At 38.3% G+C, this 18117-nt stretch overlaps 1 protein-coding gene across 6 annotated transcripts in view; it reads left to right on the forward strand.

The window, feature by feature from the left end:
- The window catches only part of SHANK2 (SH3 and multiple ankyrin repeat domains 2), a 347944-nt gene that overhangs the window by 308696 nt on the left and 21131 nt on the right, over nucleotides 1-18117 (forward strand). For 4 of the 6 annotated variants that reach the window (XM_084522208.1, XM_084522207.1, XM_084522210.1 and 1 more), the window contains one exon: nucleotides 874-894. The exons of the other annotated variants lie outside the window; for them this stretch is intronic. In XM_084522208.1, coding sequence (XP_084378334.1) covers nucleotides 874-894 — 21 coding nt within the window. The remainder of the gene's footprint in view (nucleotides 1-873; nucleotides 895-18117) is intronic. 6 annotated transcript variants of the gene reach the window in all.

The raw sequence follows: 18117 nt of genomic DNA on the forward strand, positions 1-18117 counted from the left end.
GTTTTATAAAATATATGTACAAAATAAATAGGAAGTATGTATAGAACACTGTGGATGTTCTCATCAATATATGTGTAATCTTTTTTCTGAACTTAAGAAGCTCATGGTCTCAATAATGTCTCGTGGCAATGAATTCCACAGGCTAATTATGTGCTGTGTACAGATGTATTTCCTTTTTATTGGTTTTAAATGTGATGCCTTTAATTTTATTGAATGTCCCTTGTTATGTAGTATAAGAAAATGTTAAATAGAAATTCCCAATTTGTTTTCCCTTAGAGTATATATTTTTGTCAGTTTTCCTAGCTAAGCTAAACAACTTGATTTTTTATTTATTTATTTTTTTTAATTTATACACCTTGCAGTCTTTGCAGTCACTTTCTTTGCCTGGCTCTGAACTCTACTTACAGCTTTATTAACTGACTTTTAGCTGCCCCATTCTCCATAATACTGAGCAGACCATCTCAGTTGTTCTCTTTCAAATGAATTATTCCAAAATATGGCAGATAACATCTGCTAGCAATTCCTTTCCACTTCAATCTGCAAAGATATTAAAATGCTCTATTATAATAATTTCATTAAGTTGACCCAGTTACTACTTTTTAAAAAGAATGTAGAGAAACATCGTACATGTATCCCTACTATATGCAGGGGAGCAATTTCTTACAGTTCATGTATAAACCCTGATAAACTGGGCTTTTGCCAAGCTGTTTATCTACAGTGGTTTGATAGGTTCATGCATAGTACAGGTTAGCAGGGAGAGACTGACTTCTTAGATAGAAGAAAAATGTTTGTGCTCAAAATAACAGACAAGGATTTAGCATATAAAATTACCTTCAGAATTGATTCACAGTTCATTCCCTTTCTATTTCCAAGCTTCAGTACGGAAGAAGAAGGGTAAGGGGAAGCATTTTGTCTCTTGTTTAAACTGTTTCTCACCTTTCCATAGTGAAGGATAATAACATAATGTAAATGTTGGCATATGGTCCAGTTTATTTTATGGTGTCAAATGTACATTAGTTATTGTATATGTTTTTTAGTTATTTAGTTAATAAATTGCAAACACACTAAGAACTCAAGCAGAAGACTACATCTGAAAATACTCCCCACATTTCTTCCTTTTGTCTCATCTTGCCTTTCTTTCCTTCTTTGTATCCAACTCTTTTCCAAACCCTTCCATATCATCTCACAGTTACTATGCTAACTGGCAGCCACAGAGTATGTGGCCAGTAACACATCCTCAGTGTAGTCTTACGTTAGTGGTTTCACTTGTCCTTTTAATGGCCAAAAGTTACTCACGTACCCACACTGTCTCTGTCTCAGGAAATAGGGATCTTGCACACAACATTTGATTTTTTGACCTGGAGAAATGCTGCTCTGCACAATTTTAAGTTTTTTATACGACATCTTCCACACTGTCCCGTATGCATGGAGTGCCCTCCCTGAACTGATTCATAAGGCCACTACCTTCTCCCTGAAATCTCTCCTTAAAACCCACTTCCCCTATGATCCTTATTAAGCAATCATCTAAGTAATGGCTAGGGAGAGGGACAGGTAGAGGTAGCAATGCTATTTTAATAGTTTTTATAAGCGTAACTGTATATATATATGTATACAAAGTTTGTTTGTGTTTAGCTGTATTTTTCCATACTCCTGTATGTCATTTTACTTTTTTAGATTGTAAGCTCTCCTGAGCAGGGACTGTGTCGCTTACACGTTTTCATGGCGTCTAGCCCAAGGAAGAGCCTCAAACTTCTCTCGGCCCCTGGGTGATAGCTGGTAAAACAGTCTGTCGTGCTCTTTGACAAAGTTCAGTGTCCTTGAAAGAAAAGCTAGGCTGTAGGCAGTGTCTTCTCTCAGTAGTGGAGCTTTTGCTTTTTATCATTAAACAGGAAAAAATCAGGTTATTTTCCTCTTTTTTTTTTTTTTTCCTGTTCTTTCCTGACCTCCTTTTAGGTCGCTAACACGGGTTCCAGCTAGTAGTATTTTCCATTCTCAATTCAAAGAATATAATAAATAAACCCCATTGCTACTGGTATTTTTCTAAAACATATGTTTTGGCAGCATATCAAAAAATTTTACATTGTTATTGTAGAGCTTTCTGTCAAGCAAAAATACAGTTTTCTGGGTTATAGGTGAGGGAGGCATTAAGATGGAACTGATGGCTTTTGTGGTTCTGTTTGACCGCTTTTGGTTGTCTTTGGATGGTGGTTTTGGTTCATTGGGAGGCTGGAAGAAGGGAAGTGCATAGATGGTGTGTTTATATTCAGGGTAGAAGATATATGTGTCTAAAGTGATAGTTAATAAAATCGTTAGGTCACAACAAGTTCATAGTATGTCACAGGTGGTATTACCATGTTACTGCAATTTCATAGCACAAATTACTAAAAGGTAAACTGTACTTAGTCTGTGCCACTGACTTTCTACTTTCAGCAACTGCCTAACTTGGAAAAATAACATCCAACTTCAAACTGTGTGTTTGAAGGAGATGTGATTCTAACAGTAAAACTTTTCTGGATTTTATGGGATGTCTAGGACATCCCATAAATCATGTATTTCCTTTGTTACTTGTAGGTTTTCAACAACGGATAGACTAACAGTTGTAGCAGCAAGTTTTTTGGAGGCAGTACTTAAAATATATCTCTAGGTAATATGTAGTTAGCCTGTTAAAACCAAAATATTCATGCAGCAAATTAAAATGAAGATTTGAAAATACTCTAAAAATAAAATATTAAAAGAAAAAAATATTAAACTATGATTAAACTATGAAATATTAAACTATTAAACTGATGCATTTGTTCCAATTATAATTTTCATCATCACTAAAAAAAAAAAAAAAAAAGATATTAGAGTTTCAAAATGAATATTTTAAAATAATAAATTTAACAATTCATAAAAATTTCACATGTCTCATGAAAAGCTTGCTTTTGAAGGGTTTTACTTTCAGTTTTTATTTTTATGTGCTTATTGATAACTTCTTGTGAATGGAGAATTTTAAAGTGATATGATTTTTAATGAATACATTCATAAACTAAGATCTGTAAATATCTAGATGCATGATTCAAAAGTTTCATGCTGATGATAAGCTTTTTACTGCCAGAAGTGGGTTTGATTTAGTAAGTAATTTGTGCTTGTCAATGGAAGGTAAAGTAGACGGTTTAAATTAAAAGCTAATATAAATATCCTTGGGAGATATCTCGAGAATTTAAGAGAAAGTAGAAAAATAAGAATAGAGTAGGCTAAATTTTCATAGTGAAATAGAATGATAAGATAATTCTTCCGTATCAAAAATACTGCTTTGACAGTGTCACAAGAGTGTCAGTTGTGAGCTCTGGGGGTTTGGTGGGATTTTTTTATATATATTTGATATGTAATCTAAGTAAAATAATCCCTTTGTATGTGTTGATGCTGATCTTTGGGTTTTGTTGTGGCCTAAAGTACCCAATGCAGATGTAGGATTTTCTCCTTTAAACAGTTTAGGTGATAGTGCTGTCTCTCTGATACAGAATAACTGTGATATCATCAACATAGGGTATTATTACCTGGCACCAGGTCTTAGCAACATTTGAATGGAAAAAATATCAGTTGTTGGCATTCAAAAGAAATATTATTAGCTCTGTCTGCAATAAGCGTTCACACTTCATCTCATACCTGTTGTCCATTGTTTCAAAGGTGGCACATTCTAATGGCATCTGAAACAATGAAATTGCAGAGCAAATATATATAAATGAATGCCAAACAGTGGATTAGCTTAATGTGTTATGTTGTGTTTGAAGAAACCACTCACAAAAGACGTCTGGGTTCAAAGTCATTTTTTTTATTTCAATATGATGGAGTTGATGATGGAGATTTGTCTGCAGGAAACAATGGAAATGCCATCAAAGCAACTCTTACAGCACTGACAGCATCAACTTCTTTGATAGTTTCCAGTATCTACAGTGCTTCTATGTAGGAAGAAGGTTTTCTGATCTTCACCAGACACTGTATTTTAGAAGATGAGATCAAAAGGCATCAGGCTTAATGAAGAATTCTTGAAGATTGTCCTTGTAAGTAATTGATTTGCATTACCTATTTGAAATTCTAATAAGATAGCAATAATAAGATAAAGGTTGTCATAAAATTGTCATTTTCAAAAGCATGAGGCAGTGACTCTGAGTGGAATTTGTGATGTACATATGTGACAAAATATGGCTCCATCTTCATGCTGATGGAGCAAGGCTACAGGTTTTATGACTTGTAGTTTATCTCATGTGGAGTCCTCAACAATGTAAGAAGGTATAGGATTTTGAACATACCTACAACATACCTGCTTTTAAAACACTTCATAAGAGAAAAGTATTGAAATTCAGCATGTTTCAAGGAGAAAAACGCTAAGCCTAGATTTTCCACAGGGAAATATATATATATATATATATATAATGTGCTGATTTTTAGCAACTTTTGGCATAGAAACTTAAATTAACAGGTAACTATCAGGACTGAATACTTCTTCAAAACAAGGTTTATACTGCTTAATGTGGGAGCTTTAACTGACATTTTGAAAACACTGGGAATCCCTGAGCAGAGAGGTCAATTGAGTCACTGTGTGGGTGTTCTCCTCATTTACACTAGTATTATTTTGATTTTGTTAGATTATTCTCTAGTGTTTGTAGTGCCCTTTCATAATACTTGTTTTCTTTGCTACAGGACAGTAATTGAAAAGGTTTTCAAAACCTTTCTGCATCAACCAACAAGACAATGGTATAAAAGAAGTTGGAAAAAGAATTGTAAGTGTTAAAGAAAATGTGGGTTTTGTAGCATTTGGAGCCAGATGAATGAAACATGTTGGCATATGTGAGTGTCACTTGTTATATTCAGATATTATTAACTGAATATCTAACAACATACTCATAATCATGGGTGCTTGAGGAACAGTTAAAAATGCATGTATTTCCCACCATCGTAGTTAGGGCAATGGAAAACTTTTCAACACTTTTAATGTATTCTCTCTCTTTTTCAGGAGCCAGGGAGATGAAGGACTTATCTCCCTCATCTCAAAACTCCCTTTGCTGCTATTTCTCTCTCTCTCTTTTTTTTTTTTTCTTCAAATGTTCATATGTCCTTGTTAACTAATTCCTAATATAATTGAAAATAAATGTTTTTAGATACTTCATCATAGTTTGCTTGTTTTTTCCCCTTGGTGTGGAAGTGAAGTGTGAAAGTAAGTGTAAAAACAGAGAAGGCTGCAAGTGACTTAGGTCCTCCACCTTTCTTTTTGGTTTCTTTCAGTTGCTTGTCTTTGTTTTGTAACAAGGCCAAATTTTCAAATGCTGTCTCTTAAACAGAACATCAAATTGCCACTTAAATTCCACCTGGCTTGCAGGGTAGGAGTGGGTATTGACTATATTCTCTGCTTTGTTTTTGTTCTTAAACAGAAACCAGTGTTAGACAATGACCATTCCTCTTTCAAGGTAGGCTGAATTGTAAGGCTGCAGGATTGCAGGTGCATTTTAAATCCCTATATACTAACTTCATTAATTGAACATACTGTTAAAGAGCTGGTACTTGAAAATTGTATCTATAGAAATAATTTGGACAAATATAAATTTTCTGCCTTCCTTAAAATTACTTTTGATTGTGTGATTGTAATATGTTAATGTGACTTGTATGTACTAATGTGGAGATATTTTCAAGCCTAGAAACCCAAATAAGACTTTCTTTAGAGAAAGTTTTGGTAGTTCCTTAATGTGAATACATACAAATCATTTTGTATAAAACATTTAATGGTATTTGTGGATATTCAATGTTAAATGATTAATTTTACTCATTAAGCAATTTTTATGTTTAACTGATTTATTTTACATAATTTTCCAATTTTTGAATTTTTGTGTACGTTGTAGAGTTTACAGTATCCCAGACAATATACACATATTTTTACTCAGTTTTCATGAAAGGAAGGTGTTTTTGGATGGTTTATGGTTTTGACTGTATTGCAAAGCACTTTTGTTATTTCCTCATGGTAACAGTTAAAGTAATATTCTCTGCCTATTGTCTGCAATATGGTAAATATTTTGGCACTGTGACTTAAGCATAGTCCTGCAAATTGCTCATTTGCAGTGGGATTGGAACAAGTTAATTTCCAGATTAAAATGTGTTCATGGTAGCAGATTTATGAGTATTAGCCTAATTTTCTCCATGAAAACTCAAATAATTCCATTTTTGTGTGTTTTTAACTATAACATTTGTATGACATGGGCTCAATTTGCTGTTTCTTTCCTGTAAATATGATCATAAACAAACTTGAGTTTAAATCTAAACCTTTAATATTCTTCCAATGAAACAATTATTTAGCTATGGTTAGCCTTTAAATTCTGAACAGTGTATTGAAGACCTAGCTATATCTTATCTAGTTTTGGTCTTTGATGATTTTTCACATTTGAATAGCTAAAAAATGCATTAGTTTTCAGTTGGCATAATTAATACAACAGAGATTCCTTTTTAACCATCTGCAAATAAGTCATCTGTTTTTCCCGAGGCACTAGAGATTTATTCATCGAATACAATTGCTTCTATGACAAGCATCATTATCATATGAACTTTTATAGCCTGATCAAGCTTGCTTTTGAAATCAGTAGGTTCTAATCATTCTGCCACTTCTCTCTCCCCCCCCAACATACACCACCCTTTGGTACTGGAAATCTCCTCCAGAATTTTATCTGCTTCTTTGAAAGCATTGGCTAGACTCCCATAGGTACTGTTTGCCCAAATTATCCTTTATACAGTTGCCCACAACACACAGACGTTCAGCCTGAAGTATTTATCCAGTTCCTTCCCAACCATTCTTTCACGAAATAAGCAGGGCAAGGTCTTTTGCCTCTGTAGGGGAAGTGACAAAAAAAAAATCTAAAAGGAATGCAATGGGAATAAGAGTACCTAATTGTTTTAGACCGTTTTGTTGTTGTTGTTGTTTTGTACATAGAAATTTATGATTATATGCATATTAACTTCCAATCTTTATGCTAAAAATGAGCTATCTATAGTTTAATATAAGGAAATTTTAAAAATCAACACATAAGATAAAAGCAACACCACAACCATATTTTTATGTAGTTTAAATGCATCTTTATGCATTTTTAATATGCACACATAAGACTACCCCTTCAGTTTTAGTACTGCTTATGTAAATTAAATTATATTTACAGATTATTGACAAAGAAACACAAATTGTATTGATTAATGAAAGAATTAAACTATACATGCAAACTCATATTTAGGGAAGATGATGGAACAAAATATGTGCATATGCAGTACCTGACATTAAGGGCTAAATTTCTAGACCAGTTGACACCAAGGAAGAATGAATGTCCTGTGTTTCCATCACTTTTCAAAAGGAAAAATACATGTGCCAAATATTTGACTGTGGTTGACTGCAGATGCTAGAAAAGGTGGGTGATACTACAGCATATAGGTGCAATTGGCATTGTATGAAGTTTTGCATAACTGATTGCGCCTGGTACAGTTTCTGTCTGTATCTATCTTAGGTATTTACAAGGCATCTGTCACCTTGGTACCTAAGCAGTTTGAAAAATGCACCCACCCCAGGAGGCATGATGCAGATACAGGCAGAGGCCCAGGTCCAGAGCAGCAGAGGCAGGTCCCAGGAAGCTCCCCAACTGTGGTACCGCTGTTGTTGAGCTCCTGGCCCACTTGTTGTGGCCAAGGAACATCTCCACCTACCTGTCAGCAGGAAGACGGTACCCCACCCCTCACGTCCAGCTCTTCTGGTGGGGAATCTGAAAAGGAATTATAATGGAAAAGGCAACGGTCCAGTAGCAGAGGTGAAACAGAAATGGTGGGATTTCAAAAGGAGGGATTCTTAAAGAACAGCACATCTCAGGGGAGGGATCAACTGCCAGTCCAAGTGGCAGGTAAGGCACAACACAGGCATAAGTCTCAAATGTTCTTCACTGAACAAAAGTTAAAGAAATACCTCTGATGTCTCTAAAGTTTGTCTATATCCAAAACCCTGCTCTGTTCTTGGCCTCTGTCTTGGTCTTCTATCCCTACAGCTGAATCAACTGTTCAATTCTCTGTGTATCTCAACCAGATGATTGTTACAAACCTAACTATGTCTAATAACAAACTTGAAGGACTGTTAATAGGAAAGCATGGTCACAAATGTTATGGCACAAGGCAACAGCATGGTAAAGCGATGCTCCAAAATGAAAGACGTATTCATGAACACAGAGTCTTCATAATCCTGGTTTTTGGTCACAATGTTCAGAACAGGATTGGGCAAACCACAGGTCACCCCTGCAGGCACAAAAGACCAAGTGGTTCTCCTGTGGCTACCAGGAGCAGTTGCACCACTGATACGCCACATCAGACCAAGTCCTATATCAGCCCAGTGCAAAGGCCCATACAAGCAGCCAGCTACAGCCTTCACTGCAGAAACAGAGAACTTGTCTGACAACAGGAAAGAAAGAAAAATAGTTAGGACTTTGCTGATTCACTAGTCACGATTACATGAACCACTTTAATAACAGATGTCACTTTTTGTTTTAACATAACAGGATCAGTGAGGTAAAACATTCTACAGAAATCTGAGAGTCCCAGGTGACTTTTGGAAATATCTGCATAGTATTCACAGTGATCAAGCACTGAAGCTAAAGTGCAGTGGGTCACTGACTGCCAGATATTCATATTTCCTTCAGCCCATATGCATGCTCCTTTCTGATTCCCTTACTCGGTCATTTAAGGACCAAACCAGGAGTCATGCCCTTTCAGAGCAAGGGACATAAGTTTAGGAACATGAAGCAGGTCACAACTCTGAAGATTGTCAGTTTGTTGGCTGGTATCACTAGCTATAAATATAAAGATATATATAAAAAGACACAACCAATGTGTTTTGCCTGTAAGTTGTATATATCACTGTGAGCAAGATGCTGCATGTAGGAATGATGCGTAAGGTCAAAACAACTAGAAAAATCAGACAATCTGACCTCATCCCTTTGCTTCACACCTAAAGAAGCTAGCTGTGCTTCTTTGTACCCACTTTATTTTAAGCTTAGTTTCAAATGAGAGAGATTTTTTTTAAAAGCCAATTGACTACCAAGTAAGGTCAACCATGTTGATGTAGAGATTGGTCCGTAGCCAATTTTGGCTTGGCATTCTTAACACTCTCTCGTTATTTATTTACTCATTTATTTAAGAAGTCACCTTTTTCTAAGGAATTGAGGTAAAGGCAGTTTGTTTAGGTAACTGTTTCAGCCAGCCTTAATCTTGCTGTTCAAAGCAGCAAGCCTCTTCACTGGATCAGGGCAGTTTCCAGCCAAACCAAGTTTACTGGTGCATTACTGTATGTAACTGGCACGCCTTTTCCACAGCACCAACCCAGCAGCTGGTGCCATCATCTTAAGATCCAGTCTGAATCTAGGGCAACCTTTGGTCATCAAGGAATGGATTTATTGGGTAGAGACTGACACATTCATCACTGTGGTGTCAGCCATCCACCTTGAGGCAGATTTCCCGTGATTGTTCAGCAGTGAACAAAAGTTTGTGTGAGACCATGTCACACACCCTTGGTTTCCCCCATGCCCCACATCAATGCTTGATAAAGCTTCCAGAAACTGAAGTGACTAGAATTGTTGAACACTTTGTTATGAATAATAACCGTTAATGAATATTCCTCCTTTTCATTGCTAGTCAAGTTAACAAACCTATCCTAAAACCTGTGAATGTATTCATTATTCATAAGTATTCGCCAATAGTTTCCACAATTAACTTTCTGCCCATGGGTTTTCACAGACTGTTTGCTTGGATTCTTTGTCATTTGTGTTATTGGTCACCTATGCCAGATGCTTTTCTTTTAGCTCTAAAAGGCTGAAAGTATTGGTTAGGAGGATGGCAAATGGTACATTCTCATAGAGAATTAGGGACTTTGCAAAAATGTTATCATGCTTCTTCAGAGAAACTTTTCTTCACAAGCCTCTGGCAAATGTGTAAATTTGCACAAATAACAAAGTTGTTATGATCCCCCTGAATCTTAACAATCTAAACTCAGTGGAACTATTTACAGAAATACTCATAAATTAATGTGGGCTTTGGAGTTCTTTATTTTGATTTGTTTCAGTTTTTGACTTTTAATTTAGTTTGGTTCTATTACTTAACAATTGCTAGGTGGGTTCTGTTTAGAGCATGTCAGGAAAATGGAGTTTTCAGATATGGAGAATTTTCTGATGAGATGTCAAAAGAAATTCAAAGATATTTGTATGACCAGTGGCTCTACCAGAATGAGTATATATAATCCCTTATCTTTCTCCGATTTCATAGATTTTAACTGAAATGCGTGTTTGCTATGTGTGGTAAAAATAGGTCCCCTGTTTTGTTTTTCTTTTTTTCTTTTTTTCATGTGTACTCAAATAAGAAAATGTTGAGAAATAATTTCATGGTCCTACACTATAGTTGTTAAGAGAGATTTGTTAATGAGGGATTGCAGCTATGGCTGTATTAGTAAGGCAATGGGGGAAAAGCATTGCAAAGGGAGAAACAGGTATTGCAGTTAGGTTGATTTAGTCCCTTTCAAATCTCCATGGAGTAGGAGAGCCAATGATTGCATGACAGTTTGTCCCTAAAAATCCATTTTCATAAGGAGCTCATGCCTTTTTACAAATACAATTTCATCCTCACTTTCCATAAAACATGCAACTGGACAGTCCAACTAGACAGAGACATAATGTGAATACTTTGAATGTGAATACTTTGAAGTAGTGAATAAGTTAAATGCATAAATAATATCCATGACTTCAGCATTTAAAAAATTATATTAAGCTGCACAGAAACCCTTTCAGAGCAATATAATATTGGAGACACTTGGGTGTAGAAATAATGAGTGCCACATTAGAATTAGGATAGGCAGGGATGGTTATATATAAGGAAGGATCCTTGGGTCTATCAGAAAGAGCTTTCATTTAAAACTATTTAAAATAAATAAAAAAAAAAAATCATAAACAGAAGCAGAAGTAACATTTTCGCCTGTCCTCAGCAATACCTTCCAGACGTAAGCTCACAGCTTCAAGCTGAGGTCCAAAGAGCAGCATATAAACTATTCCAAAGTGTAGAAATTAACCCTTAGAAAATAACATTTTTCAAGACTGGGATGTCAGAGATTAGTAGACCTGACACTGACTCGGCATTCAGACCACTTCAGCATGAGCAGCACAGCCAGCCAGCCATCTAGCAACAGCCAGCCTCTGCTGTTCAGGTTCTTACCAACAACAGTGCTTCTCTCACATATCCCTTGCCTGAGCGTGAGGAATACGGGCTCTTTGGGCTACCACATTGCAACATTTTAGCCAGACCACCGATGATGACCAAATTGTCCCTCCAAAACATTTTTATTTTTTTTTATTTAAGCATGGAAAGGGTGAGAGTTTTGGCCACTGGCTCATGTAATCAAGAATGGCACTGGGCAGGTCATGCTCTACTCTGAGCTGATGATCATTGTGGGTGCAAAAACCTTAGGCATCTCTAGTCTTTCGGAGTGCATTTTATGTACGGGAGGATTTAGACTAAGCACATACATTATATCCTCCTCGTTAACATCCGTAACAATGCCTCTTTGCACACCAAGCTGCCACAGGGAAGCACTTGCACCCTGATTTCCATCATATGCCCTCAGGCAAGGGACAAGGTAGCCAGGGGCGGGCAAAACTTATTTTCAGAAGACAATGAGATCCTGGCGAGCAATGCCCTCAGATAACTTTACCTACTCTTTGGAGAAAAGAGCGAGAAAATCTGGCAAATGTTGGGGAGGGCATTGCTCACAGGATAAATGCTGTGGACAGCCGCCGTCACTCTGCAGCAGTGATTTGGGAGAGAGCGCACTAGGGGTGGGGGTGACGTGAGACGTCGGACAAAAGCGAAGATAGCCAGCAGTGCTTCAGAACAACAAAGGGCTGCCCTCAGCCAGTGAGGAGCACATCTGGCACCACAGGAAGCTCAATTGGACACTTGGCCCTGAGCTCATCCCAGGGATTTCTGACTGACACCACTACAGTGCATAGGTGAGCTTTTTGATAGGTTCACTGACATTTCCTGTCACAGTCACAATGAGGTGAATTGGTAGCTCCTGCCTTGGGATGCAGCATGGCTGTGTGTGTTGCGGGTACAGGACAGTGTGCATTTATATAAAAAGTGGTTAATAATATCAACTACCACTTGCCCAATGCAGTCACTAAACTTTAGTCCGCCCTTCCGTTTGCCCAAACACATACACTCTGGCTTCCCAACTGGCTTCTTTCTATGTGTTGTCCAATGCATGTAGATACCTCCATCTGCCTGGCCTCAGATACAGTGGTTGTTGCTCCTCTATTTGATTGCCAGATGTCACTGGGGAACAAGATGGGGAGGTTCCTGGATCCTCGGGGCAAGCTGGCCGTCACCGAGGGAGCTCACCGTCCACGCCGGCTGAAGAACAGGAATCCTCGGTGCCTGCCTCTGACGAAGACTCACCGGCCAGGACCACAGAGAGCTGGCAGTGGCCGTTGTCCTCGTCTGAAACGCACAGCAACGTTGGGGAGGATTTTGAGGGATTTCAAACACCAGCGCGGACTCCGGAGTGTACCATGGACATACAGTCTCCCGGGGATCAGTCACTCAGTAGGACTCCTCAGTTTGAAAGTGACTCTCCTGAGGAGGAGGGCAATGATGAAATGAATGAAGAGCACCGCGGTGTTGAGCCTGTCCCTAGGGATCGGGGTTGGAGAGGGCAGCCCCAGCTAACAGAGGGAGAGAAGCTGTTGATGGAAACCAACAGTAGGATTGTGCAGCTGCTGGAAAATATCAAGAGGGAGCATGCACAGTCCATGGGTCTCATGTCACAGTCCATGGGCCGCATGGAGCTGCAGCTGGGCATTGTGGCTACCTCCACAAGAGCCATCCATAACTACCTGTCAGAGATTTTAGCTTTCCTCAAGCAGCCAAGGACACAGGTCCTTGAAACACGCATCTCCCAAAGAGCCACCCCCCATGTCGAGTTAACCTGTGCCTCGACATGGACTGGTGAGGACGCAGTGGCAGCCTCCACTGTGTGCTTACCAGGGGCCGAAGGGACGAGCGACTCTCGAGAACCACCGCAGGCCACACTGCCTTGTCGCAGTGGCCGGCTGCAGAGAGCCATAACCGAGAGGGCCTCATTGCCCATGCCTACACGCCAGGCAAAAGGGGGAGGGAAGAAAAAATAACCACACCATAGGATTTTTAGGGTTTTTTTTAATGTGCCTGTCCTTTTAATTCTTAGCCATAAGGCCATCAGTGGCAGAATTCAACCATTTCCTACATTGGCTAACATTGTATTCTGGCTGACTAGATTAGTCTAACATTTTGTAGTTTATATTTGCACTGTTAACAATGTGTGCTGCTGGTATTTTAAGAACATTTGCCTCTGTTCTTTCACTTTAACTTCATACAAGCATTTTTTTACTCTGTGCCAGGCATTCATTGCTTTTCTTACAAATACAAGTCATTTCTTGAGGCAGCTGTTTTTTGAGTTTTCTTTCTCCATTATCCCATCCCCTCTGAGCAAGCATTCTGGACTTGGTGGTAAGTATACAGGTCTTGGCAATACTCGCCTCCAAAACTGTGTTCGATCAGTCTTTGCCTGGTGTTTCTGGCATGCCAGCCTGAGGTGTTGGGGTTAGCCTGTACCGGATCATGATCATTCTTATCCTCTGTGGGTCTGACAAGCTCACTTTCTAAGACCCTCGGTGGAGCTAATCCACATGTCTTGGCTATGTTGTATAATAAGTAATGTTGCCAGGATCATACCTCATATTTATCTTTTGGGGCCTGTATAGTAATGTGCCACCAGATCTATCTAGGCACCTGACTCTCATTTTCAAAGTTCCTTTTATGATGGATCTGGTGGTTGGATGGGCAGCATTATAATTTTTCCTCTGAGAGAGTCTGGGGATCTGAAACAGGAGTCACTAAGAAATGTGTTCTATGGGGATAAGAGCTATCTCCTGCACCAAATCTACTAGGAGGAGACTGTCCCCTGTAATTATCACAGATATTAATTATTTAAGAAAATGAAAAGAAAAAAATAAATAAAAGAGCAACTTACCTAGCAGCCAGACCTCTTGAGAATGTAAAAGTCATGACATGCTGTTGGGTACTGTGCTACTATGTCTGTGATTAAGAGCTTTTCATCAGAGATGACCTACATGTTGATAAAATGCAAACTACTTTCTGTGCCTTTAGGCCATCTAATTTCCTGAGGGCTGGCACCCTGAGCAGAACACGGGTGCGATTGGTAACCCACAGGGCAGATGGAAATGCACTTTGCAATAAATTATTTTATATCTGTTGGTGCTGCCTCTCTCGGGGGAATTTAATATAGTGGCACTCAAATTGCTATATGCATGCAGAGGCATCAGACTGGCTTATCCATGTGGTATCCCTGACAGTTCTCTGGAAGGATGCTGTTACCAGGAGCCCCTTGAGCGTGGTAACTAATTATCACAGGTGTAGCATGGCTCCTGTGTTTGACTCTCCACATACCGTTGTAACTTTTTGTAAAGGTTCAGAAGAGTTTATATGCAAAGCAGTGATGAATTCCTCCTCTGGCAAATACTAGAGAATAATTGTAGGCCTAAAAATCCTCTTCTATGATTACAACTGAGCTGCACTCTCTGTCCAGTCAGCCATAGCCTCTTCTTTTCCGTCTTTCTCTGAGACTGTAGTTGATTAAAATAAAGCAGATATAACATTTTGTTACTCTACCAGTCAGCCACAAATTGCTCCCTTGTAAGCGTGTGTGCGTGCGTGCTTGTGGCTGTACTTTGCTAAATGAACGGTTTAATGATGAAATGCAGCTGGCATGGCCAACCTCCAGTGTAGGCTCTTTGCAGTACAGAATTTCTTCCCTTCCACCTACATCCAGCTGCGTTCCCTTTAAGACTACCGTTGGGGGCGTGCTTCTTCAGCCACACTGTCGACACAGATCAAGTGCAAATTTTTGCACCCCTTCCATGGCTTTTTTATCTCTCTTTTGTTAAAACTGTTTGTAAAGGTATCCTCAGAGAATTTCCAACACAAGCTTGTAAGACTCCCCTCTCACTGGTACAAGAAACGCATGCTGCAGATTATTTAAGATCACATGGAGGTTGGGAGAGAAGTCCATTAGTAAGCCTGATAAATTACTCCAATATGAACAGCCTTTTGAACATGTGTTTCTGGTGCATACATGGTTTGCACGCTGGTAATGTGGATATGAACAGCCTAGCTAAAGGCAGAGGCAAGTGGAAGTTTGTCCCAATATGCTTACGTCTTATTTCTTTGGGATGAGTTTGAATAAAGCTAAATACAAATCAGCCAGTTAATTTTCTTGGCCTAATTAGAACATGTCTGATAATACAGTGAGAATGTTTTTATTTTACATAGTACTTTCACTTCAAAAGTGTGGTGCAGTTGTGCGGTCAGTTGCTAAGATTTTGACGTATTCTGCAGGACCCGCCATGTAGCTGCTGCCATTTAGAATAAACCACATTACACAGGCTGGCTGCTTCTGTAGCTTCAAACTTGTTGTTGTAGTTTTAAAATTATGCCCTCCAATCTACCTTTGCATTCTCATCAAAAACAGCAGAGCAAAAGAAGAAGCTGCACAGATGTAGCAGTGCTGCTGCTGGAAATACTGTGCAAGGAACCCCTAAAGAGTTCTTTGCAAAGTAGCTTAAGCTGTCACCTGCTCTCCTCTCCCATTTCTCAGTGCTTTAGCTAGATTTGGAAAGACACAAAGCACCACTTGAATGGGAGCAGCTATAGGGCTGAGGAACTGTCCACAGACAAGAAACCTGCAATAAACTCACACACAATAAAGTTCTTCCAGATGGAAATAGTAGATGGTATTAAGAACTGGTACCAACTGATATTTTGTTCAGATCCAAAATTAGGATCTGACTTCTAGTATTGTCTAGCAAAATCAGTGCAGTTGGAGGGTATGTATGTTTCATCCCCAAACAAATATTTTCATGCTTTTCAAGTGTCTGTCATAGCCTCATCACTCTTTCCCTGTAGCTTTTTGTTGTCTGAATGGGTATATGGTTACATGTGTCTGTTAAAAATAAAGGGGATCAGTTCTTACTGGTATATTTATATTTCTGATTTACAGATTTTGAGTACCTAACGCTTCAGTTTCCCAAAACTTTTTCTATCTCAAAGACCAGTTGGCCTTCTGGGATGTTGGAAAGGGTGGGAGAGACTTAATATGAAATCTCTACATCCTTGAATCTGTTGGTGATTGATCCCCCGAGTACAATTCTAGAGTCTAGCCATATTTTTGCTGTATAGGTCAAATGTTCATGGTTACACCATTGCTTTCTGATGCCTTTTGCTGAGCAGAAGTGCAGATATTTTAATTTTAGAAGTTCACAGTTTGTATTACAAAGTCTTATGAAATGTGACTTGAAGTTTGTTTTATTTTTGAATACATGTGATGATCTTAAGATTTTTTTTTCCTTTTCTCCTTTCACTGGATGATTTAAAACACACGACAATAAAGCAGACCGATGAAAAAATTGAATTCTAACTTCAATTGAAAAGAAACAGAAACACTACTCTTGTGAGAAAGATTTCAGCAGTGTTCAGCTTACTGATTCTGCTCAACCTTTCCTTTCCTGCCTGCTCCCTGACCCTCTGTGACACTAAAATATCCACTTCTAGGACAACCTTCTTCTAACCAGAAGGCTAAAAGTTCTTCCCTTTCTTCTTCTCCCATTTAAAATATCATCCTTGCATCTGCCAGATCTACTATTTAGAGGGATCAAAAGCTCTTTTCCTCCTGCCTTATTCCCATCCATATCCAGGGCCCTGAGTATGCTGCTCTCCAATGAGAGGTAAAGCTTAAATCCCTAAATCTGATACTTTGCATAGTAACACCATCTGTAGACCACCAAGATCCTGTTTTTTAAGTCTGTAGTAACCTAATGAAGTAGTTGCTTTTCTGCTTAAGCAAATAATCAAACATTTGGGAGAAGGATCTAAGGGCTGAAAAGTAACATTGCTCCAACTCACATTGTTGAAGCATAGGAGCCGGGCTGAGGTATTTCACTCACATAAATACCACAGGCTATATAACTAATCCATACTTCAGTGAAACTTCAAAGGAAAAGACACTAAATTAACATGATTATCAAGTACAGAATAGTCAATGCGTTGCAGTCTATGCTTTCTTAGGGAAGCAAATGGAATGAAAAGGTAGTAAGAAAACCTGTTGGTATAAGTTTGGATTCTAGTACAGGTTCAAAAATAAAACTATTTTTATTTTATGAACAAACTATTTTGTTCACTAGTCATAGGCTAGTGATTTAATTTCTCCATGCCTTAGATTTGTAATAATAGAAGTGGCAGTAAAAGAGCTGGGAGGCCATAATTAGTTGATTGTATGGTACTTTGAGGTCCTCAGTCTAAGGGAGCGACATGTATTAAATACTGATGAATCTTGTTTGTGACCAAAGTTGGAAATGGGATTAAAACAAACACTCTAAACTTCAGAAGATTTTGATTAAAGTTTTCCCCATATATTATTGTCATGCCATATGGTAGATCAGGATCCCAAAGCCAAGTGTTGAAGTTTTCATTCTGATTTGGACTTTGCCTGCTTGGTCTGTTTCTGACCACAACTAAACAAATTCCAAGACTGTGCAGTTAAGAAAAAAAAAATATATATATATATATATAAAAGTTTAATTTTAAAGAATTATGTCATTGCTTACAACGCTAATCTAATAATCCAAAAGTGTGAATAGATCAGGATGTGATTAATTGAAGAGAATAGGCATAAAAGAGCACTTCTGGAGTACTTGTTATTGTCCAAAATATCACTGAAATTCTAATGACTAAGTACAGTCTGCTTATCTCTATATGAAACAGTGCTGTACAGATTCATTATTTCTAAAGGTCTTCTTTCCATTTCTATATAGATATTCTCCCTTCACATTTTGAAGGTTTGAAGAAGAGGATTGTTTTTCGAGTCACACTAAGTAAACATTAAATGCATGCAGGCTTAAAACTAAAGCATGCATGTTATGTAGCAGCAATAAAAAGTGCTCGGCTTGCACGACTTATGATGCTCAAGCATTG

Source organism: Aythya ferina, assembly GCF_964211825.1.
Source record: "Aythya ferina genome assembly, chromosome: 5".
Classification (NCBI taxonomy): domain Eukaryota; kingdom Metazoa; phylum Chordata; class Aves; order Anseriformes; family Anatidae; genus Aythya; species Aythya ferina.